Raw genomic sequence first — 25902 nt, forward strand, 5'->3', positions numbered from 1 at the left:
ATTGTGCTACTCTTCAGAAATTGAAGAAACGACTTCAGCGTGTTCGTAGGCACAAAAATCTGAACGAACTTCTCCTTCTTCATGGCAACGCAAGACCTCACACAAGTCTTCGCACACGAGAGGAGCTCACAAAACTTCAGTGGACTGTTCTTCCTCATGCACCCTACAGCCCCGATCTCGCACCGTCGGATTTCCATATGTTTGGCCCAATGAAGGACGCAATCCGTGGGAGGCACTACGCGGATGATGAAGAAGTTATTGATGCAGTACGACGTTGGCTCCGACATCGACCAGTGGAATGGTACCATGCAGGCATACAGGCCCTCATTTCAAGGTGGCGTAAGGCCGTAGCATTGAATGGAGATTACGTTGAAAAATAGTGTTGTGTAGCTAAAAGATTGGGGAATAACCTGGTGTGTTTCAATGCTGAATAAAACAACCCTTGTTTCAGAAAAAAAATGTGTTGCATTACTTATTGAACTGCCCTCGTAGTACCGCTTGATCACAGCGGGTGGCCCATAGAGCGCCCCATTCTGCTTTCTCACTATGTCTAATGACTACTGAGGTCGCTGATATGGAGTACCTGGCAGTAGGTGGCAGTACTATGCGCCTAATATGAAAAACGTATGTTTTTGGCAGTGTCCGGATACTTTTGACCACATAGTGTAAGTAAGAATGGGCTCCCATTCTTCCACAGATATTCAGACACCTCATTGAAAATGTCCCAAGCAGAGTTCAAGCCGTTAAAAGGTGAAATGTAGAAACATCTCGTTATAATTTCCATTAAAGGTGTCCGGATACTTTCGTCAGAATGTTGCGTTCCGTCGACAAAAAAGAAAGAAAGGGAAGGCCCGTCACCAAGAAAAAAAGAAAATAAAACAGAGAGACCATCTTCGGAAGTATGGGTAATAACGACTGAAAGGAATACAGTACTCCTTATTTACACGATCGTCTGTAGACCAGTGTTCACAATCATAGTGCTTAGTGAAATACTGGTCAATACCCCTTCCATTTTACGTTGTGTACATTATGACTCCGTCAGTCTGGTGACAGTTCATTGCTATTATAGTTCTTAAATCAATTGCATTACACGTATTCTCCTCAAATTTTCGAAAGAATACTTTTTAGGTGGTATACGGGGTGTCCCAGGAGGAGTGGCCCATATTCAGGGATACGATAGGAACGATGATGTGAAGAAAAAAAAATTATATGGACATATGTATTATTTCGAATGATTTGCGAAACAGAACGTATTTCATCTACACTGTTATTTATTTTTGTACATTGGGGTTGGGTTGGGTTGGGTTGTTTGGGGAAGGAGACCAGACAGCGAGGTCATCAGTCTCATCGGATTAGGGAAGGATGGGGAAGGAAGTCGGCCATGCCCTTTCAGAGGAACCATCCCGGCATTTGCCTGGAGTGATTTAGGGAAATCACGGAAAACCTAAATCAGGATGGCCGGACGCGGAATTGAACCGTCGTCCTCCCGAATGCGAGTCCAGTGTCTAACCACTGCGCCACCTCGCTCGGTTTTTTGTACATTATTCACTACACTGTCAGTTTCACACATGCACACACGAACAACAGTTAGTAAACATTACAACATGCGTGTAACAAAATACCAAATGAAACATACGTAATTTTAACACTTTTTCCTCTACCCATTAACGTTTCGTGCACGTTATTTCACAACTGTTGTACAGTTCACAATAAATTTTCGAATATCCCACCGCAACTTCAACGCATTTGTACACTCTTGGGAGAACATATTGTGTTGCTAGTCTGGATGTCTCAGCACATTCCATAACGAGGGCAGCAACGGCCATGATCCAAGCCTTCATCTCGCGTGTTGTCCTTTCCTTCGCACACCTCAAACTTCATACAACCCCTTGTATGTAATGGCGTAAGGTCTGTTGATCTTGGTGGCCAGTTAATTGTACAGCCACGAGTAATCTAGCGATTAAGGTAAGAGTCGTACGTGTGCGCTACTAGCTCAAAGACAAATGCTCATTAAATGTGTTCTATCTCGGGAACCATTCGGAATGGGGCATATGTCCATATGACGGTTTTTGCTACAAATGAGTGTTCCTGTCATATCCCTGAATATTGACCATTTCTCCTGGGACACCCTGTGTGTTACTGAATTACAGTCTCTTTTGCTAAAGCAGTGTGCGAAGTACTGATGTAAACAGATCGTTGATATAATTATTATATTTAAACATTTAATTTTGAGCCGTGTGCGACTCGTGTTCGTGTCGTTTATTACTTGACATCTTGTCTTTGCGGTATTGTCGTCCCGTTTCTTATTCGATTTACTGGCGTCACTAAGTTGCTGGCCTGCCTGCCCGTGAGTGGCAGCAGCAGTGCTATCGATAAGAGCACTGTCGTACTATCTTTGGAGCGACCACTAGTATTTTCGGGTCGTGGCGTGCAGTGAGTTCAGTCGGGATGGAGCTTCAGTGATGTCTGTACAGCCAATACTCGTCCGACCACTGGCGACACACATGCACTGTCCGACGGAAGGAGACTTGAGCACGGGCGACCGTTGGTTGGTCGTTCGGTCTGTCGTCTCATCAGGCGACGTGTATTTGGTCTTCCGACCGCTTCTGGGCCCCTTCAATTGGTCATCTTGCGGGACTTGGGTCGGTTCCTTCATCGTGCAGAGATGTCGGGTTGCCAATGGGCCGGTGTTCCCTCTACATGGTTGCGTTCGAGCCAGTGCCTCCGGGTCGTCTTGTACCCGAGTTGCGAACGGACATCAAGGGAGTCGGGACGGAGCAGCAGTGAGGTCCGGACAGCCATGACTCGCCTGACCGTTGCCGGCACACATGACTTGAGTGGGGTCGGCCTTGGTTGGTCGATCGATCGGTCGTCTCATTGGACGACGTGTATTTGGTCGCCGACCGCTTCTGGTTTCTCTGTATGTGACGACTTGTGATTTGTCCTTGTTGTTCCTCAGTGATTGGTTTTAGTATCGTTCGAGTTGATTGTGGAAGTGTTTTCGCGGAACCGCGTGTAGCTTGTGGTTTTGACCGACCAGTTATTGTAACCCTGAAGCTGTGATTTTCACTTTAGCTGAAGTACTGTGCGATGTCTTTGGCCGTGTATTAATTCAGTTTTTTTAAATTTTACAATAAGACTTTCAGCCGTGTGTATTCCCTAAAGGAATTTTTTTTTATAAGGAGCAAGGGGTTTATTCTAAATTATTTATCTGACTAGCTGTTCAGGTCTTCGGCCGTTGTTTTAAATTTGTTTGTGGACTTCAGCCGTGCAATAAATTAATCAGGCTTCGGCCGTTCTGTTTACAACGAAATTTTCTTGCCTGGAAAAAAATTGTTTATTAATGTGCCTTAATTATAGTTTTCCTTCAGACGTATAGTGTAGGCCTTCAGCCGTTAATTGTTTTCATTGCATGTTTTTTTAAATTTTTTTACCTTCTATTTTAAATTGCTTTTGATTTTTAACCCAGGCCCTCAGCCGTTCTTGTGTTTGCTGTGGTTTTGGGGCCTTCAGTCCGGAAAGCATCTCAAGTTTTCTTTAACTAGGCCTTCTGCCGAACTGTTTAATTGTGATCCTTTAAGCCAATGTGTAAATAAGTGGTTCTTAGAAAATAAAGTTGTGTGTTTGATTGTGCAACCCACAGTAAGTGTTTACGTCCCCATCCACAACCTTAATATTATCCTGTGCGCCCTCTGATTACCTACCAATCAGGTCACAAATTTATCTTATTGGTGTTATTATTAGAATCGCATGTCTCTGTTGTACGCTGAAAACGAGCGTAACTGCAAGTTTTATTTGTGGGAGGATGAGACAGTAACAAGCGGCGACAAACCCCCCTCCCGACTCTCCGTCCCTCAGGAATCTACCCTGGATTTGCGCCTGTTTGTTTTAAGCGAATCACTCTGTATTACGAAACGAGTCGATGTTGTATTTCGTCTAAGCGACGCTAGATGTCAGATCGTACGCTGGTCGGCGGAGTCGCTGGCGGGGATTCGTGGGCGGCAGTCGTCAGTGTACCTTTGGAAGCCGTGCGCAGCGCAACATGGCGGTGGTAGCTGTGTCGCTGTTGGCGCTGCTCGCCACTTACTGCTACCGTGTGCCTTCGGTACTCGCCATACCTGACCGGAAAGGTGAGTCGCGCTCAGCTGTGGCTTCCGGTCGCGGTTTCGCGTGGTGGTCATTCATCGTGTTTTTTGTCACTGTAAAATCAGTCAATAGGACCATAGACCCAGCGTTGCCCTTGACAACGGCGTTGTAAACAATGCCATGTGCATATCAGTTTTGTTTTCGCAGTTCTCTGACTGACCGAGATTTGGAAGCGTTAGATAATTACGCGTTTGTTGGCTGGTGCAGACAACCATGTGACACAGAAATTGGCAGTCCTGTAACACGTCCGTTTGTAGCTGATAAAACTTTATCATTGACGAAAGACGAAAAGGTTTTCATTGGTCAACGTTGAAGATGGGAAAACCCGTTATATGATGGAAACGAGCTGTGGAGCAACAGTTAAGCAATTAGTGTGACAAATCGCTCCCGGTTTCTGTAAATTTTTTTATTCGCACCCTATTTAAACCGCTTAGCGACTGTTTTTCCGCCACCAGTTCGCCTTCCCACGGTCAAAAATCATAATCGCAAAACAAAATTCCATTGTTATTAATGGTATTACAAATTAATGTTTTATCTCGCAATGTTCTTTTAGATAAATTTTGTCAGTGGTGAAATTGTAAGACTGAACGCATACCGACAAAAATAAATAGAAAATTTATTATATTAATGCATAAGTTCCTATTTTTCTTTCGTCAGCGCAATAACTTGTTGCAAAGACATATTTCAAATCTGTTGCATATAGTAATCTAGATTCATCATTAATTATGATATCATGTCTGTAGCGAAGCCACAAAGAAATACAGCACGTCAGTCTGTTTTATTCACGTGCTAAACGGAATTCATTATCAAGTGAAGAATGCGTTATTGGCACATTGTTCTTTTTGAGATGAGGAGTAAATGAGTTTGGAAGATTTCGCTCTCTTCGTGGAGGAGAAAAAGCAAAAGATGGAAAAAAATGCTCCTATCGTTTCAAAAAGGGTCATACCGACCAGCGCTATACCATCCCGTGGATAAGTCTCATCTGGATGAAGATGTAAATTCTGGAATACATGGATGTTCACATCAGTCAGCCATAAATCATTGGATGCAATGATTTGTTGTTGTGGGATTGTTTTCAGACAGAAATTAAAAATTGTTTGTTTTTTTGTCACGAAGATCAACTGTCAAAGTCTGTGTACAAGTCAGTGATCATATTTTGCATTTTATTCCTAACTGACCGTCTTCAACGCACATTATCATCCCATTGACAATACGACCGGTTTCGGCTTTCTGCATTAGCAGATCATTAAGAGTGTTCTGATGCGACTGTCATTGTCAAATATTTTGTACACGCAGGTACAAGAACAAGTGAATATTCTGATTCGGTTATCAAGCGTCAAACACTTCGTGTGCGCTGATACATGAGCAAGTTGCACTTGAAACTATAATGAATACGTGACGAGTGTAGTGTAGTGTTTATATTCTCAATAACAGATACGTAATATACTATATTTTGGCTGTGATATGACTAGAGTTGCGTTCTGTCAAAACTACGATTCGGTAGTTTTGGTAAAATACAGAAATGATGCAGTAAATGGTAGGTTTCCCGGTAGCATTGGTAGCACTGATAGGGAAAGAAATCTAAATGAATGGGTAAGAAAGAAACTGGGAACCGATGACTTCTCTTTGTTTGGTTGTTTGATTTGCACATAATTAGAACTGTACATTATTCAGTGTTAGTACATTGTGTATTCTCTATCCTGCTAAAATATAAATTGCATTTTATAAGTAATGAAAATTAGTTGATCACGTAACTTCTGCACTTTCATGTAACCAAAGCAATTACTTCTGATGCGAGTGCAGTTTACGTGCTCAGACATTAAAAATATATGTGTAAATGATTATTGTTGTTATTTTGCACTCAACAGAATATTCTCCATCATGAACATACGTAACAGTTTCCTGTTATTATCGATAAAAGCGGATGTTGCTTATGAATAACAGAAACATTTTTGTATAACTTTCACGAAGTATTGAAGCTATGTTTGATACATTTTTGTTTTGCGGTTTTTCCTTATTTTGCCTTTTTGTTGAGTAAATTGCTTTTGCTAGTGCAGTATGATGAACCTATATTATTTTAACTATTTTTACCACAATATCCCTCTGGTTGACGCTACAAATCAACAGTATTGGAATTAAAAAAAAAACAGTTTCAGTTTTGCTATAAATATTGCTTACTTTTAAGAAACAGACAGGATAACTATAAAGAACAAAAATGTTCCGTAGGTTACTGGTCTTATATATATTCTCAATCAGTTTTTAGACGTTTCAGCGCTTCCGGTTTTTAGGGGAATCTGGTAACACACTGATGATAAAGAAAACGATCGTTATGAGGTAACTCCAATAGATATGCAAGACACCAAAGTTACATGTAACATGTGTATGACCTTCATCGACCAAGACTACTAGGGAAACTACCGTAGTGTATGCTTACTGACTATAGCAGTTTTTCAGCTCTAGACATAAAGTGTGACTGGGATAAAAACAACAATATTTGCGGAACAATCAGACCTACAGAGAATCGATGATTGGCGCAGGAACTGATATGGCAAGCTAACCTGAACGTAATGAATGTAATGTATTTCACATAAACAGACGAAGAAATCCACAAAAGTTAGATTACGCTATTGGTGAAAATAACTGGGAACAGTAACAACAGTAAAATACTTGGATGTAGCAATCCGGAGCGACCTAAAGTAGAATAACTGCATGAGACAAGGCAGGAAAAGCAGATGCCGGGCTCAGATCCATTGGGAGAGTCTTAAGGAAATGTGATACATGCACGAAAGAAGTGGCTTACAAATCACTTGTTCGAACGATTCTTGAATATTGTTCGTAAGTCAGGGGCCTTACCAAGAGGATTAGTAAAAAAAGTAAGAGGAGATCCGAGAAAGAGTAGCGCGTTTTGTAGCGATATCCTTTGCCTGGCGCGAGTGCGTTGTGGAGACGCTATGAGAAAGGCGTTGTGGATCACCGAGAGATTTACTATAGAAATTCCGAGAGATTACATACCGGGATGAGTCGAACAACATATTACTTCCTCCACACATTCGTCACGAGAAATTATCAAGGCGGAATCAGAGAAATTAGCGATCATACGGAGTTTTTACGATAGTCCTTCATCGCACGCGACGGCCTTAATGTATGGAACGGGAAAAGCGGAGTGGAGGGGGGTTGGGTGAGATAGTGGTAACAGAAGTGTCCACCATGCACCATAACGTGTCTTGTGGAGTATAGATGAAAATGTGGATATAAAAAAAATGAAACTCTCAGACATACACAATTAAAGCTTTGTTAAGTATGTTGGTCTACCAACACTGTTAGGACTCACGAGTAATATGTAAGAAGCAAAATTGCATATCCAGATTTCGGAGATAACGTTTCAAAGAAATGTCAAAGGGAGGAGACAAACAGAATCATTAATATTGATACCAGAAATAAAATAAACCTGTGTATCTAGAAAGAATTTTCACTCTGCAGCGGTGTGTGCGATGGTATGAAACTTACGGACAGAATAAAACTGTATGCCAGACCAGGACTCGTATCTAGGGTTTTTGTCTTTCGCGGGCTGTTGCCCCATCGACTGAGCTGTCCAAGCACGATTCATGATAAATGCTGACAGGTTTTTATTTATTTACTTTTCTTCCATCAAATCGTCCACCATAATGACTTCTCGAACATGAAATAGCCAATGCTGCGCACTATGTAACGAATCGTTATGGCTCGATCAGGTCGCAGAAAATGATCCGATATGTAGCAAGAGAAATCGTGAGTGGTTCACAGCGACAAAGAACTTGTTCATGTAACACATTACCATGAAAAGGTTTTCTTTATGCCGAATGAATGCCATATTCTCCAAACATAACTGGTGCTCTTTTTGGCTTTATGATGTTGGTATCAGATCACAATCAGTGACTGAATGTATCTGCATTGAAAGCAGCGGAAATGCATTTTCTTGCTTGACGCCAGTTTCTGAGGGATGAGTGTATGTTGGGGAGAATACAAACAGTGGAGCCTGCATTCTGCAGAAATTAACTCATTTACGGTAGATTTCTGTCATTCTCTCCTGAAACAAAAAGTTCAGAGTTGAGTAGTGATGACTACTTACCAGGAATACATCCTTAGTGTCCAGATCACTGGGTGAACCAACAATTCAAAAGTCCTTTTTCTCAGCTACTTACTTTTTGCGATGTCCATTTGCTCCCCAAAAGTGAAATGTAGAAATTAACAAAATACGAGGGCTATTCCGAAAGTAAGTTCCGATCGGTCGCGAAATGGAAATCACTGTGATAATCTTATGAAGCTTTGTACAGATGTGTTGGGCAGTGCCTCCAGTACGCCTGTCGATCGCGTCACGTCTGTCTTTTCAGTTCTGAGCGTACAGTGAGCACATAAAGACGCCTAGAAAATAGCATCTCCCGCCAATTTTGCGTGGGCCTGGTGAGAAATTTCGCCTCAAGCTACGCAGCCTACATAACATAACTGTCATGCGTTTCCTTCTTCAAGACAATTCTCAGCCGCATTCTGCAAAGGCAATGAAGATGCTCCTGCAGCGGTTCCGATCGGAAGTGTTTGATCACTCACGACACAGCCCGTAGTTGTTGGCTCCCTCTGAGTTACATCTCTGCTTTCATGAACCGCTGGCTATGGCGACAACATTTTGGCACAGACAACGAGTTGTAGACCAGTGCAGAGAATCGGCGGGAAGCACTGGCGGCAGCCTTCTATGATGAGGGTATTGGCAAGTTGGTACAACGCTACGAAAAATGTCTAAATCGGAGCGGCAATTAAGTAGATAAGTAGTTGGAAGTTGTAGCTAACTGTTATAAATAAAATATTTTCGATTTTCACACTGGTTTACATTTCGCAGCCGATCGGAACTTACTTTCCGAATACCCCTTGCGTTTACAATAACTAAGCGTACACAGCGCCCAGATGCGACGAAAATATTCACTGATGGGTGGAAAATAACTGATGAATGTATGCGGACAGCTTCTTATTTACGAATACGAAGTTGCAGTGCCTATGTTGTGAAGAAGTATGATGCAATATTCCTTCTGATACTACAGGGACTACAGCTGCTGTGAGAGACATGCAATTGCGAATATGAACCACCTCCAGCTATGTAATGGAACAACAACGTAAATTTGTGCCAGACCAGGACTAGAACCCGGATTCCCGCTTTACGCGAGAGGTAGCCTTCACCACTTCGGCTACCCAAGCATGATTCACTGCCAGCCCCAAACTTCCGTATGTAGCCGTCCATGTGTACTCGTACATTCCATTAATGTTATTCACGTATAGGCGAGAGATTTTATTTGTAAGTCTCAGACCCGTTATCGGCCGATAAATTCGAAATTGCAGTGCCTGTGTAGTGAAGAAGTGGACATACATGCATGCGACGTACAAATCACTGTACGGGAATAACATTACTGGAATGTGCGAGTACAGGTACGACACATGGAGGACGACAAATGGAAGTTTGGGTCTAGCCTTGAGTTGTGGTCGGATAGCCGAACCAGTTAAGCCAACGTCTTGCGTAAAGTGGGAAATCCGGCTTACAGTCAGTTCTGACACAAACTTTCTTTTTCGTCATTCCATTATACATCCGGAGGTGGTTCATATTCGCAACTGCAAATACATCTGATGGTTTCCTCTTTTGTCCTGGTATCCGAGCAGAACAGCCGTACTCCCTACCTCACAACACGTCAGTGTTCACGGCGTCTACATCACATCTGCCGTTAAATACGTGATATGCAAATCATTATGAAGTACGTGGAACAGTGAAATTAGTATCGTACAACACGCTAGTGTTTCATCGCGTTCCAGTAGCATATGGAATGTGAGAAAAATATGTGCTTGAATGTCTCTGTAGTACTATAATTCGTATACTTCTGTTTTCACGGTCACGAGAGCGATATGTAGCTGTTTGGTATGACCCTCACGCACGTGAGCAATATTCCGAGATGGACGCCAAGTTATTTGTGAACAGTCTCCTTTGTAGACTGACGACATTTTCCCAGTATCCTGCCAATTAACCGAAGTCTGCCACCAGCCTTACTTAAGAGTGAGCCAACGTGGTCATTCCATTTCACATCCCTACAAATTGTTATACCCAGGTATTTGTATAACATTATTCACTGTAGTTGACAATCACCCCCTAGTCATAGGATACTACGCGTTTTCGCTACGTGGAGGACAAAATTTTACATTTCTGTGCTTTTAAGGCAAATAGCCAATCTTAGCAGCAGATTGCCGTCTTATCAAGATCTAATTGGATATTTCTGAAGCTCTTTCAGACAGTACTTTGTTATGCATGGTCCAGTCATATTAATGTGACCACTGCCTATGTTCAATGTCAATGGCCGGTGGCAGCAGTAGCGGTGGAGCGTATATAAAGCGTGTTGGGGAGATGCGGAGAACAGTGGAGTCGTTGTCGTAATACGGAAACAGAGTGATTTATCTGACGTCCAAAAGGGCATAATCATTGGTTTCGGGCCAAGGGTGGAAGAATTTCCAAAACGGCTAAGTTTGTAAACTCAGCGTGCCCCCATGGTTAAAATATACCATGGCAGCAGTAGCGGTGGAGCATATATAAAGTGTGTTGGGGAGATGCGGAGAACAGTGGAGTCGTTGTCGTAATACGGAAAGAGAGTGATTTATCTGATGTCCAAAAGGGCATAATCATTGGTTTCGGGCCAAGGGTGGAAGAATTTCCAAAACGGCTAAGTTTGTAAACTTGGCGTGTCCCCATGGTTAAAATATACCGTGGCAGCAGTAGTGGTGGAGCATATATAAAGTGTGTTGGGGAGATGCGGAGAACAGTGGAGTCGTTGTCGTAATACGGAAACAGAGCGATTTATCTGATGTCCAAAAGGGCATAATCATTGGTTTCGGGCCAAGGGTGGAAGAATTTCCAAAACGGCTAAGTCTGTAAACTCGGCATGCCACCGTGGTTAAAATGTACAATGGCAGCAGTAGCGGTGGAGCGTATATAAAGCGTGTTGGGGAGATGCGGAGAACAGTGGAGTCGTTGTCGTAATACGGAAACAGAGCGATTTATCTGACGTCCAAAAGGGCATAATCATTGGTTTCGGGCCAAGGGTGGAAGAATTTCCAAAACGGCTAAGTTTGTAAATTCGGCGTGCCCCCATGGTTAAAATATACCGTGGCAGCAGTAGTGGTGGAGCATATATAAAGTGTGTTGGGGAGATGCGGAGAACAGTGGAGTCGTTGTCGTAATACGGAAACAGAGCGGTTTATCTGACGTCCAAAAGGGCACAATCATTGGTTTCGGGCCAAGGGTGGAAGAATTTCCAAAACGGCTAAGTTTGTAAACTCGGCGTGCCACCGTGGTTAAAATATACTGTTCATGGCCAAATGACGCTATTCAAAACTGGCGCCGAGGCAACTTTGGTGCAACACGGGCCACAGATAACAGGGGTAAGCAACGGCAACAGAGATTCGTATGAGTGAATAGACATGCCACTATCAAGCATCTGACCGCACAGATGAAATAAGGTGCTGTCAACAGCGTCTCCTCAACGACCGTCGGCCAACGTTGCTCTGTATGGGCCTCCGCAGCAGGCACCCGGTTCATGCTGACAGCTGTTCCTCGCCGAAGACTGGAATTTCCGCGACAGTACCGCAGCTGGACGTCCACTGAGTAGCGACGGGTGATCTTTCTGGATGAATCACGTATTATGCTACATCTGACAGAATGAAAACACTCTACAACAATCGTTGGAAGTGTCCAGGTCGGAGTAGGGAGAGCTGTGGTCAGGGAAATGTTTCCATGGCATTACCAGGGGGATATCGTCATTCTGGAAAGCACAACGGATCAACAGAAGTATGCACCTCTCCTTTGGGACCATGTCCATCCCCACATGCAATTTGTTTTAGCTCAGCACTATGACATCTACCAGCAGGACAATGCAACGTGTCACACAGCTCGCAGTGTAGGTGCATAGTTCGAAGAGCATCAGGATGAATTTACTGGACTCCCCTGGCCACCAAACGCCCCAGATTTAAAACCAATCGAGAATCTGTGGGACCTCTTCGATCGGCCTGTTCTCGTCATAGATCCTCAACAGAGAGGCACTGGCCTGTCGGTGCGGGCCGGGGTGGCCAAACGGTTCTAGGCGCTTCAGTCTGGAACCGCGCGGCCGCTACGGTCACAGGTTCGCAGGTTCGAATCCTGCCTCAAGCATGGATGTGTGTGATGTGCTTAGGTTAGTTAGGTTTAAGTAGGTCTAAGTTCTACGGGACTGATGACCTCATAAGTTAAGTCCCATAGTGCTCAGAGCCCTTTTTTTTTTTTTTTTTTTTTTTTTTTCCTGTCGGAGCCTCCCAGAACGTCAGTGACTCTCTTCCTGCACATCTTGCAGCTGTTCGCGCTGCTAAAGGTTGTTATTAAGGCTCTTGACAGCTGGTCACGTTAATGTGGATGAGCAATGTAGATAAACGCATCATTGGCGAAAAGTCTGAGGTTAGTATTTATTAATATTGACTACACGATTGTTAATATGAGCACCATGAACAGGAAAGGGACCCAATACACTTTCCTGGGGTGTACCATATTCTACGACTACATCTGTCGATGACTCACCATCCAACACAAGTTGCTGCATTCTCCTACCACGAAATCCTCAGTCCAGTCACAAATTTTGTTTAATACTATCGTACGCTCTATAATAAGCGTAGGCGCGGTACTGAGCCAAATGCTTTTCGGAAATCAAGAAATACTGCATCTACCTGACTGCCTTAATCCATGGCTTTCAGAAAGCCATGTTATACTATAGCGAGTTGGGTTGTTTTCGAAATACGTGCTGGGTGGCATGCAGGTCATTGTGTTCTGGATACCTCATTATATTTGAGTTCAGAATATTTTCTAAGAACCTCCAACAACTGGCTGTCAGGGATATTGGGTGGTGGTTTTGTAGATCACTTCTGCTACTCTTCTTGTAGACAGGTGTGCTTTCTTCGAAACACTATGCATGGTTTTTTGTTCGGGGGATACACGGTATATTAGTGTTAAGACAGAGGTTAAGTGGGCCACAAAGTCTGCACCACATAATGATTTTATCGAGCCCTAAATCTTTGTTCAATTTAAATGTTTTCAACTGTTTCTCAACACCATTGACACTAATATTTATTTCTCTCATCTTTTCAGTGGCGCGACCTTTGTAAAGGTGCTATTGAAAACAGAGTCAAGCATTTCTGCTCTTCGCTTTGCTTCTTCCAGTGTCAATTCCTTTCCCGACCACGAGTATCTGGACACTAGCTTTAGTGCCACTAACAACCTTTACATACGACCAGAATTTCTTTAGTTTTTGTGAGAGATCTTTCGACAATTTTCTGCTGTGGTATCGTTGAAAGAGTCTTCTTCATCTTTGGAATATAATGCAGAAAGTAGTGGACATACAGCGATATGGAAATACGGTTAACTTTCTTAAGATGTCAGCCAACGGCTTTGCCGCAGTGGTGACACCGGTTCCCGTCCGATCACCGAAGTTAAGCACTGTCGGGCTGGGCTAGCACATGGATGGGTGACCATGCGCTCTGCCGAGCGCTGTTGGCAAGTGGGGTGCACTCAGCCCTTGTGAGGTAAACTGAGGAGCTGCTTGATTGAGAAGTAGCGGCTCCGGTCTCAGAAATTGACTTTCGGCCATGAGAGCGGTGAGTTGACCACATGCCCCTCCATATCCGCATCCTGTGACGCCAGTGGGCTGAGGATGACACGGAGGCCTGTCGGTACCGTTGGGCCTTCATGGTCTGTTCGGGAGGAGTTTAGTTTTACTTTAGTTTCTTACGATGTGATCGCACTAGGGCCTCAAAACGGATCGAGCGCTCACCTGTCGCCTCAATGGAGCCGACCACACTCATGAGTTTAAAGTCTGTATTCATACGGCAGGAAAGGAAAACTGGGGAAAAACACGACTACAGAGAGGCCACCATCACTACAATTTGTATCTCGTTTTCCACAGGAGATCGTAGCTTACGGATTGGGCATGCAGTTTTTTTGACAGTACCACCAAAAGGATAGGCTTCCTACCTACAATTAAAACTTATCCAATTACCCTCGCAGGATAGGCGTTAGAGAATCTACAACTTGTTCACTTTGGAGGAGCGAACCGTTTCTACGATTCGAAAAAAGCACAGCTCATTCCCGTTTTAAAAGAAGAATCATTGAACAGGCGCTCAAAACTATAGGCCTATATGACTGAAGTCGGTCTGTTGTCCGGTCCGGAACATGCTTTACGTTCGCGTATAATTACATTTATGGAAGTCCAAAAATCTCCTCTGTACGAATCGGCATGGATTCCGTGATCACTCATCAAATGGTTCAAATGTCTCTGAACACTATGGGACTTAACGTCTAATATCATCAGTCCCCTAGAACTTAGAACTACTTAAACCTAAATAACCTAAGGACATCACACACATCCATGCCCGAGGCAGGATTCGAACCTGCGACCGTAGTGGTCGCGCGGTTCCAGACTGTAGCGCCTAGAAACGCTCGGCCACCCTGGCCGGCGACCACTCATCGCACAAGACCCTGCTCGCTCTGTTCATCCACGATAACCAGAAAGAAGAGGCTACCGGTGCCCAGGTTGTTGTGTTCCTTGATTTCCAAAAGGAGTTCATTACAACTCCCTACCGCAGCCTTATGAATAAAATACAAGCGTACGGAATATGAGATCACCTGTATGATTGGACTGAAGACTTCTTATTAAACGGAGCACTGCACTTCATTCTATCCCAATGAAGTGTTACAGAATGATTGCTTTTGACGTAGTCTATATAGAGGGTCGTCAGAAACAGTTAGAAAAGCTTGTAAGGTTGCTGCAGGGTAGGATGTGCAGCGAAATAATAGTTAAGAAATATATATATATATATATATATATATATATATATATATATATATATATATATATGTCGCGCTAATTAGCACTGAAGTTAGCCAGTCAGGCCGTTGCGCGCGCAGATTCAGTCGGCCAGCCAGATATAATTTGTGTCAGTTGTTGCTATAGTATAAATGATAGCACACGAGACTGCTCAGCCTTTGGCTCGGGTTCGAGCCTTACTACCGTCCCATGTCCAATTTTTGAATCGCTCTCGTTTTTTGTTTTAGGAAACCAAATGAAGAACACATTTGGCGACACGAAGAAAAAATTAGAGAGAATCGAGCTCGCACGGAGACTAACAATAATCACACTTCCTGCTGACGATTGGAGACGAACAGGAAAGGGGAGAAGTAACAGTGCTACATACATTACCCGCCACACACACACACACACACACACACACACACATATATATATATATATATATATATATATATATATATATATGTGGTGTCTGTGTTACCGCAATCAGTTATATAAACGAAACTAAGCTCGTTCTCATTATTATCACGTCTAAGCTCGCTTAAGAAAACGCAGCTTAAAAATGATGGATTTGCCCACTCATTTCCACGAAGAGATCCTGCATCATAACTTGGGCTGTTTGTGTGACGTTATTGCCATATTTGTTTAACCGAAATTTTTCAATAATCAAAGAGAACTGTATTTGTTGCCTGTTACCTGTCTATGTTATTATGATCTGTTACCTGAAATTACAGCCTACGCAATGTAAGACTTACACAAAATTGATAAAATCATTTCATAGGCTCACCCAAATGGTGGGTACGAAACTCATTGAAACGTTGCGACAAAACGAGGAAACCAATGAGCTTGTCACCCGCTATGATTTCACCAATGGAATACGCCGGGAAAGCATACTCAAAATTGTTTTAATAATCAGATGTAGCACTTACATAGTACGGTAATGGATGCATCATAATACATCAAACGCTAGTATAAAGTTAGCACCATCGCGCCCAATTTACTCTTCGGCCATTAATAGGATCTACGTTTTTGCTGTATTCCCACGCGCTCTAATTTATTACTACTGATTTCAGTAATAACTGAGGCGATGCAATGTCTGACAAACATAAATTCTTTTAACATTTTAACCATGCCTTCTCAAAGAACGCAGTTTCACTAACAGAGCAGCTTCTGCTATGAAGAAGGCTTGAATCGTAAATCTACATACTGAAAGTACTACATCGTAACGATGTAACGGTTAGAAACTTCTGGCCAGATTAAAACTGTGTCGGACTGGAACTCGAATCCAGAACATTGCCGTCCGTGGGTAATGCCCTTACCAGCTGCAAAATCCAGGCACTTCTGCAAGACAGAATCTGCAGAGAAATGGCTTAATCACAAATTAGGTCATTCTTTCTGTTATGAACCTTTCGCCTTTTCTTGAACTATGCGCCGATTTTAAACTTTGTGTTATGGCATTACCTATCACATGAAGCCTATAAACAAATTCTGAGCCCCTCCTCTCCCCCCCCCCCCCTCCCAAAGAAAAACCAATTTACGCCGCAGAGCCATACTATTTATATCGTTGATAGAAATGATGAATTAGACTGGCTACAGTCCATTCTATGAGATTGGCCCCGGAGTTCACATGTGCTAATGGTGCTGTTCCACGTATCAAGTAAAAAATCAAAACATTTTTCAAATTACGTGGTTTATTAGTAAACATAGTTTACAATAACAGCCGTCAGCTATGTACGGGACAAATTACTTGGTTACCATCGCTCATGTTTTTCCGTTGTTTCGAACTCAGCTTTCGCATGCCTTCACAAAAATAAAACACTTGAGCTTTTAACGACCTACCTCAACATCAGCGCAGTTAGAATTACCTGTGGCAAATCTGTGTATAGACATGTATCTTCCCACAAGATTAACGAATGTGAGATCATTAAACAGAAGTATAAATATGTACTTCATAGAGTAATTAAGCTGCCTGGTGGCGAACACTATTTTAATTTATAACACTTCTAACATAAAAAAATGCAAATGTGGTAGCAATAATATTTGAATCAGTTATTCCTTCTACTACTCGTTCTTCCCCGTTACCTCAAAACAAACGTAATTTTCACGATCTTTGGAATGACTCTCAAATGATGTGTAAAGCGTATCTTACAGCATTTGATTCAAAAAATGTATTACATTGTGCGAGAGATCCATATTTCGAAGGTTATGCAGAATTGAATTTTATTCATTTTGAATTGAATTTTATTGATATTAATTCACTTGATACATTTGGGAGCCAGCTGTATGTGTGAAATATTATTTTTTGCCTTCGAACGTTAATTGAATGAACTTTGCAATTGAAAACATTGTTTAATTGAATTTTGATGTCGCATAGCAGATGCCTTTGTCAATGCGTGATACAATTTTAAACGTAGCCAAAAGAGTAGGTCCTCCATGGAATCTTTATCTTATTGTGGGCTTTAGCTGATATACGACTAGATCCTCAATTCAAGGTAGCTAAATATGGGGTCATGAATTTACGTGGTATCAAAATTCGAAATATGTGTCCCTTACAGGAATCTGAAAAAACAACAACTTCAGGAGGATTGTGTGGAATCTACGGAATCATCAAGCAATTACAAATGTTAAGTTGTTGAAGTTGTTGGTGAAAACGTGTCGTGTGTATAACAAAAATAGAAATTACGTAATGTCGCGTTATGTTAGGGTCTGTTGCAAGATGTCGTGATCGACTTTGCTACGATAATATATAATCGATTTCTTTAATTATAACTCGCTGTCGGAGACAGTATTTGGATTCTAGTTTATACATTATCTGATCAAAAATTTCCGGTCTCTCCCATGTAACGGTAGTTGTCACGAGCTATGGACCCTGCAGTATGAAAGCAGACCCAGAGTATAGTCTTGTGAGTAGAAAATCAATAACAACAGAATATGTGCCAGGAGAACACAGTGACTTTGAACATATATTGTTTATTGGACGTCACCTGAGTAAAACAAATCCATCTGGGACATTTTCGATTTTCGGCTGTTGGTGATGTGATTGTGAAGTGGGAACATGAAGAAACAACCACAGTTAAACCAGGACCTGACAGATGTCATTGTACTGACGTGACAGGGAGCGTCGGTCTCTGCAGAGGGTGTTTGTAAAAAATCGCCTAAAATCAGCAGAAAAATCATTCGGGAGTTCCAAAGTGCTTACAGTAGCTCAGTTACGACACTGACTCCGTAAGGAGTTAATTAAGCTGTTGGACCTGCATGTGCATCCATGTGCAGAGTGAATGTACATGAAAGACCAAAAGTATTAAAAAAATTCTAACGTTATAAACCTTATTTAAGACACTTAACAATAACGAACTGGTCGGGACATGGGAATGGACATATCAGATAGTAGGAGACTATTTATAATGGTAAACCTAGGAAACAAGAACAGATTAATAAAGGGCCTAACATAGATTGAACGACCAAATATATCAAGACACGAAATTTGCATACCCTATAGTTGATCGTGCCAAAGGCCTTGCCGTAGTGGTAACACCGGTTCTCGTCAGATCAAAAATGGTTCAAATGGCTCTGAGCACTATGGGACTCAACTGCTGTGGTCATAAGTCCCCTAGAACTTAGAACTACTTAAACCTAACTAACCTAAGGACATCACACACATCCATGCCCGAGGCAGGATTCGAACCTGCAACCGTAGCGGTCGTGCGGTTCCAGACTGTAGCGCCTTTAACCGCTCGGCCACTCCGGCCGGCTCTCGTCAGACCACCGAAGTTGAGCGCTGTCGGGCTGGGCTAGCACTTGGATGGGTGAGATCCCGGTCTACTGAGTGCTGTTGTCAAGCGGGGTGCGCTCACCTCTTGTGAAGCCAATTAAGGAGCTACTTGATGGGGAAGTAGAGGCTCCGGTCACGAAAACTAACAACACACGGGAGAGCGGTGTGCTGACCACATGCCCCTCCATATCGGCATCCAGTGACGCCGGTGGGCTGAGGATGACACGGCAGGCGGTCAATACCGTTGGACCTTCATGGTCGGTTCGGACGGAGTTAGTTATAGTTGGTTGTAGCATGGGTAAAGAACTGAGTCGATCTGCTGTATGCTAAACTGACGGTGACCGCCATAAGACCGGATGCGCTAGTGACAGAGAAAAGACCGCAACACTTGATAGGTGCGACCGGATTTTGGACTCCAGAGGTTGGGAAACACCTTAATAGTACAAGTTTGAGAGACTAGTGAGAAAGTAACAACATGCAAAGCAGTGGGATACGGAAATACTAAGGAATGCACAGATACCCTTAAAGTTCTCTGAGGCTACATATATCGCAATAATGAATAGCTCAGTAGGCAGTTCAGTTAAAGAAGAAAGGGCTTATCTGAAAATGGCAATCACAGAAGCTGGAAAAAAAAATATAGGTACAAGAAAGGTAACTGCGAGACTACCATGAATAACAGAAGAGATACTTCAGTTGATTGACGAAAGACGGAAGTACAAAAGTGTTGAAGGAAATTCAGGAATACGGAGATACAAGCCACTTAGGTATGAAATAAACAGGAAGTGCAGAGCAGCTAAGGCAAAATGGCAGCATGAAAAAATGTGAAGAAATCGAAAAAGAAATGATTGTTGGACGAACTGTCTGAAATCTGGATTTCGCAGGACAGAGCGGATCAGGTTATGGTTGTGGAAAGGGGTCAAGATCGGTTACTGTTAGTTGCACAAAAAACACAAACTTTATTTTCCTAAAAACGCTTCATCATACATGCCCTTAAAAGGATTCAAAAACAATACGGCTGAAGGCCCGAACACAAGTTATTAAAATTGCCTTAAGCAATACACACGGCTGAAGGCCTCAGTTACAAAATTTTTTGCACAAATACTCGGCTGAAGGCCACACACTAGACATAGAAGAACTGAGGCTTAAACCCTGGATAACAAGAAATTCCAATAGAGAAGAAATTTGAAAAGGTTTTAAAAGTGAGTTTTCAAATTTTAATTTAAGACGGCTGAAGGCCTTATCTTAACACTAAAACAAACTAAATTAATAGACGGCTGAAGGCCTCGCACAAAAAAATGTTCAAATGTGTGTGAAATCTTATGGGACTTAACTGCTAAGGTCATCAGTCCCTAAGCTTACACATTAGTTAACCTAAATTATCCTAAGGACAAACACACACACCCATGCCCGAGGGAGAACTCGAACGTCCGGCGGGAGGTGCCGCGCAGTGGTTCAAATGGCTCTGAGCACACTGGGACTTAACATCTGAGGTCATCAGTCCCCTAGAACTTAGAACTACTTAAATCTAACTAACCTAAGGACATCACACACATCCATGCCCGAGGCGGGGTTCGAATCTGCGACCGTAGCGGTCGCGCGGTTCAGGAGTGAAGCACCTAGAACCGCTCGGCCACACGGGCCGGCTGCCGCGCAGTCCGTGACATGACGCCTCAAACCGCGCTGCGGCTCCTCGCACAGTACTTAAAACTAAAAGAAAATTGCAATCTAAAAGCAACAGAACAGTGGTGCTCAGAAGTGTTTCAAGGGTTGGCCTCAGGAGGTAACTCTAACGTAAGGTTAGGTAAACCAGGCAGCGAAACGTAAGATTAAATAATTGGATGGGAACCCTACATAGGGACGGCTGAAGGGCCGACCAGTAACCTAACCAATTCCCTTCCGGCCGACCAACGGCACGAAAAGGGAAAATGTCAGCGAGGACGAAGATACCAGCAGCGCTACGTCTTCAAATATTGACGTCTAAATACAGCGAAAGCACAAAATATGAACAAACACCAAGGGCTGTCGAACTACACATCGAGCCGGACAGCACCATATGGGGAGGAAAAACACACTACGGAACACTACGGTAAATGACCACACCGCGGAGAGTTCCTCGCTGCTGTGTCCCAACCGACCGCCTGTCTACTCCATTACGCAGACAGTATTAAAATTAACTGCTCAGTCGAAATCACACAAGCAAGACACAGTTCCACGAAAGCACTTCCACAAGAACTCGAACAATGTTAAAAGCAATCACTGTGCAACAACAAGGACGAATAACAAGTCGACACACACAGAGAACCCAGAAGGGATCGAAGGACCAAATACACGTCCCCGAGCCGGCCAGAGTGGCCGAGCGGTTCTAGGCCCTACAGTCTGGAACTACGCGACCGCTACGGTCACAGGTTCGAATCCTGCCTCGGGCATGGTTGTGTTTGATGTCCTGAGGTTAATTAGGTTTCAGTAGTTCTAAGTTCTAGGGGACTGATGACCTCAGAAGTTAAGTCTCATAGTGCTCAGAGCCATTTGAACCATTTTGAACACGTCCCCGATGAGACGACCGACTGAACGACCAACCAAGGCCGTCCCCACTGAAGTCATGTGTGCCGGCGACGGCCGGGCGAGTCATGGCTGTCCGGACCTCACTGCTGCTCCTGTCCCGACTACCTTCGGACGGACGACGTCCCGGAGACACTGGCTCGGATCCAACCATAAAGAGGGAGCACCGGCCCACTGGCTACCCAACATCTCTGCACAAGGAAGGAACCGACCCACGTCCGGCAAGATGACCAACTGACGAGGCCCAGAAACGCTCAAAAGACCAAATACACGTCGCCCGATGAGACGGCCGACCGAAAGATCAACACACAGTCGTTCCCGCTCCAGTTTCTTTCCCTCAGATAGTGCATGTGTGTCGCCAGCGGTCGGCGAGTACTGGCTGTCGACGCTTCACTGTCGCTCCGTCCCAACTGAGCTCCTGACACACGATGAGCCGGAAATACTAGCGGTCGCTTCAAAGATAATACGACAGTACTCTTATCAATACGCGCTGCTGCTGACACTCACGGCAGGCAAGCCAGCAACTTAGTGACGCCAGTAAATCGAATAAGAAACGAGGCGACAGTTCCGTGAAGACAAGCTGTCAAGGAAGAAACGGCATGAACACAAGCCACACACGGCTCACTGACTCAACATATAGGAAAGTAATATAACCTTCGGTGAAATTAAAAGCAAGGGCGGTAACATGAACAGTACAATGTGAATTCTACTGTTAAGCGCAGAGGAGAGAGCGGATAGGTGTAAAGAGTGCATTGAACGATTCTGTGAGAGGAAGGACTTAGTTGAAGCAGAAACAGGAGTCGATAGGGAAGAGATATGGGATCCAGTACTAGAGTCGGAACATAAAATAGCTTTGGGCGATTTAGGAGCAAATAAGGCAGAGGGGATAGAGAACATTTCATCGGAATTTCCAAAAGTAATTGAGGAAGTGGCAGCCAAACGACTAATCACGTTAGTGAGTAGAACATATGAGACGGTTGATATACCAACAAACATTGTCCACACAATTCCGAAGATAGCAAGAGACGACAACTGCGAGAGTTAAGGCACAGTCATCTTAACAGCTGATGCATACAAGTTGCTGACATGAATAACATGCAGGAGGATGGAAAAGAAAATTGTGGATCTGTTAGATGACGATCAGGTTGGTTTTAGGAAAGGTGAGGACACCATGGAGGCAGTTTCGACAATGCGGTTGATAATGGAAGCAAGACTGAAGAAAAATCAAGACACATTAATAGGATACGTCAACGTGAAAAAGCGTCCGAAAATTTAAAACGGTGCAAGATGTTTGAAATTCTGAGAAAAGCAGGGATAAGCTATAGAGAAAGTCGGGTAATATATAATATGGAGAAGAACAAAGAACAGTAAGAATGGGAGGCGAGGAATGAAGTGCTTGGATTAAAAAGAGTGAAAGACGGGGATGTAGTCTTTCACTCCTAATGTTCAATATATAGAGATCGAAGAAGCAATGACGAAAATAAAAGAAAGTTTCAAGCCCGGGATTAAAATTCAGGGTGATGATTTGCTGATGACACTGCTATCCTCAGTGAAAGCTAAGAAGAATTACAGGATCTGTTGAATGGAAATCTAACGGATACTGAATATGGACTGAGAGTAAATCGAAGAAGACTAAATGAGAAGTAGCAGAAATGATAACAGCGAGAAACTTAACATTAGAATTGGGAATCACGGATTAGACAAATTCAAGGATTTCTACTATCTAGGCCGCAAAATAACCCATGATGGAAGGAGAGAGGAGGGCATAAAAAACAGGCTAACACTGGCAAAAAGAGCATTCCTGACTAAGGGGATTCTACTAGTATCAAACATAGACAATTTGAGGAATAAATTGCGGAAAATGTATATTTGGAACACAGCATTGTGTTGTAGTGACACATGGACTGTGGGAAAAACGGAACAGAATAGAATTGAAGTATCTCAGATGTGGTGCTACAGAAGAATTTTGAAAATTAGGTGGATTGATGAGGTAAGGAATGAGGAGGTTCTCCGTACAGTCGGCGAGGAAAAAGAATATAGTGGAAGAAATCATTATAAAGGCAAGGTTCCTACCAAAGTAATATATGATATCTGAAGCATACATGCATCGAATTTATAATGGATGTGGTAGATACATGTAAGACATAAACAAACATGACGGAGTTACAAAAGTAACAAAATAAGGCGTTTGCATTTCCTGGATCCTAATTACCTCAAAAATTGTCTTCGGCACTGATTTTGTTAGGGTTCGTAGTTCTTGTAGTAAAATTGTCACCAAAAGTTATCGTATCGCTCATTTCAGCTCGTATGCGGCCCAAGCTATGCGTGATTTACCTTTAATGCAGAAGGCTGCCAAAATTATAACACTTACACCTTCGAAATTTTTACTCATCCTTACCTGCTGCTGTGTTCACTGATGCCATTCGTATTGAAATCCACCCGAATCATCTAACTTAAACTTCTCATCAGCGAGGATTACTTTACTCCATTCTCATGTCCATGACATACGTTTTTCAGCGAACTCCCATTGTAGCCTGTTTATGTTTGGGTGTTATAGCAGGTTTCTGCATTCGTTTCTTGAATATTTGTAATTTGACAAAAATTGTTGTACGTGTAGTGTCACCGCCAGACACCACACTTGCTAGGTGGTAGTTTAAATCGGCCGCGGTCCATTTAGTACATGTCGGACCCGCGTGTCGCCACTGAGTGATCGCAGACCTAGCGCCACCACAAGGCAGGTCTCGTGATACGAACAAGCACTCGCCCCAGTTGTACGGACGACCTAGCTAGCGACTAGATGTACGAAGCCTTTCTCTCTCATTAGCCGAGAGACAGAATAGCCTTCAGCTAAGTTAATGGCTACGAACTAGCAAGGCGCCATTAGCCTTACAGTGATTGTAATTAAAATCTCCTGTGTATAGTCAAGAGCGATGTACCACAATGATTGATTAAAGATAAGTATTAATCCCGCTACGTACTTTTCTTCATAGCATTAATTACGTAGCCTGTTCCAGTACTTCACTGCCGTCTGCGTTAGTCTAGCGTGCCTTTTCAGCCATCTCGATCTACAAGGTGTTGGCCCAGCTGCCGACACATCAGTACGCATCTGGTAGTTACTGAACACTGTAAATCAGCAACAAATTGAGAAAAATAACGATTTGTGACCTTCGCTTTGCACGAAAATAACCATTTCAATGCATCAGATAATTTTATGCTTTGCCCATATTTTCCGTTCTGTCCTCACGTGCGTCCAATCTAACTAGGGTGTGTATCACCGTACTTGAGCGGTTCAACTACTTGGCGATTTGATGATTAGAGAGACCCATTTCTTTCTACGCACCGACTTTTGCTTTTTCATCACATGATAATCGTTTTCCCCGTCGCACTGTCACAGTCGTGGTGTAGGCCGGTATTACACTATCATACTGTATTCCTTTGACAAAGAAATATGATCAAATATTCGTCAAAGTTCTTCGACAATGATCTTTGATGCGGCGTTAAAAACTGGTATTACACTGTTTTCGTATTTTCCATCAAAGTTCAAGATGGCAGACAACAACAACTTGTCATTATGAGCTGCAGCTGCTTGTATCACAGTTGCATTATGTGATACTTTGGAAGAGAAGCGGCGGTAAAAGAGGTGAACATACTCGGGTGAAGCCGCGAGTTTTGCATCGAGATAATAAAAGCATTCAGCAATCTTTGTTACTAGAGCCTACTACAAAGCAGAGTACTCACTTAAGAAAAGCTACACTACTAGCCATTAAAATTGCTACACCAAGAAGAAATGCAGATGATAAACGGGTATTCAATGGACAAATATATTATACTAGAACTGACATGTGATTACGTTTCCACGCAATTTGGGTGCATAGATCCTGAGAAATCAGTACCCAGAACAACCACCTCAGGCCGTAATAATGGCCTTGATACGCCTGGGCATTGAGTCAAACAGAGCTTGGATGGCGTGTACAGGTACAGCTGCCCATGCAGCTTCAACACGATACCACATTTCATCAAGAGTAGTGACTGGCGTCTTGTGACGAGCCAGTTGCTCGGCCACCATTGACCAGACGTTTTCAATTGGTGAGAGATCTGGAGAATGTGCTGGCCAGGGCAGCAGTCGAACATTTACTGTATCCAGAAAGGCCCGTACAGGACCTGCAACCTGAGGTCGTGCATTACCCAGCTGAAATGTAGGGTTTCACAGGGATCGAATGAAGGCTAGAGCCATGGGTCGTAACACATCTGAAATGTAACGTCCACTGTTCAAAGTGCCTACAATGCGAACAAGAGGTGACCGAGACGGTTAAGCAATGGCACCTCATACCATCACGCCGGGTGATACGCCAGTATGGCGATGACGAATACACGCTTCCAATGTGCGTTCATCGCGATGTCGCCAAACACGGATGCGACCATCATGATGCTGTAAACAGAACCTGGATTCATCCGAAAAAATGACGTTTTGCCATTCGTGCACCCAGGTTGGTCGTTGAGTACACCATCGCAGGCGCTCCTGTCTGTGATGCAGCG

General features: G+C 43.3%; 1 protein-coding gene and 1 pseudogene across 1 annotated transcript in view; both read left to right on the forward strand.

Moving 5' to 3' along the window:
* The first annotated feature begins 4031 nt into the window (after positions 1-4031).
* LOC124805612 overlaps positions 4032-25902 on the forward strand; it is a 359950-nt gene continuing 338079 nt past the window's right edge. The window contains exon 1 of the mRNA XM_047266178.1: positions 4032-4130. Within this exon, the coding sequence (XP_047122134.1) occupies positions 4043-4130 (88 nt within the window). The 5' untranslated portion in view covers positions 4032-4042. The remainder of the gene's footprint in view (positions 4131-25902) is intronic.
* Positions 13609-13726, forward strand: LOC124709193 (annotated as a pseudogene).

The sequence above is a fragment of the Schistocerca piceifrons genome, chromosome 7, assembly GCF_021461385.2.
Source record: "Schistocerca piceifrons isolate TAMUIC-IGC-003096 chromosome 7, iqSchPice1.1, whole genome shotgun sequence".
Classification (NCBI taxonomy): Eukaryota; Metazoa; Arthropoda; class Insecta; order Orthoptera; family Acrididae; genus Schistocerca; species Schistocerca piceifrons.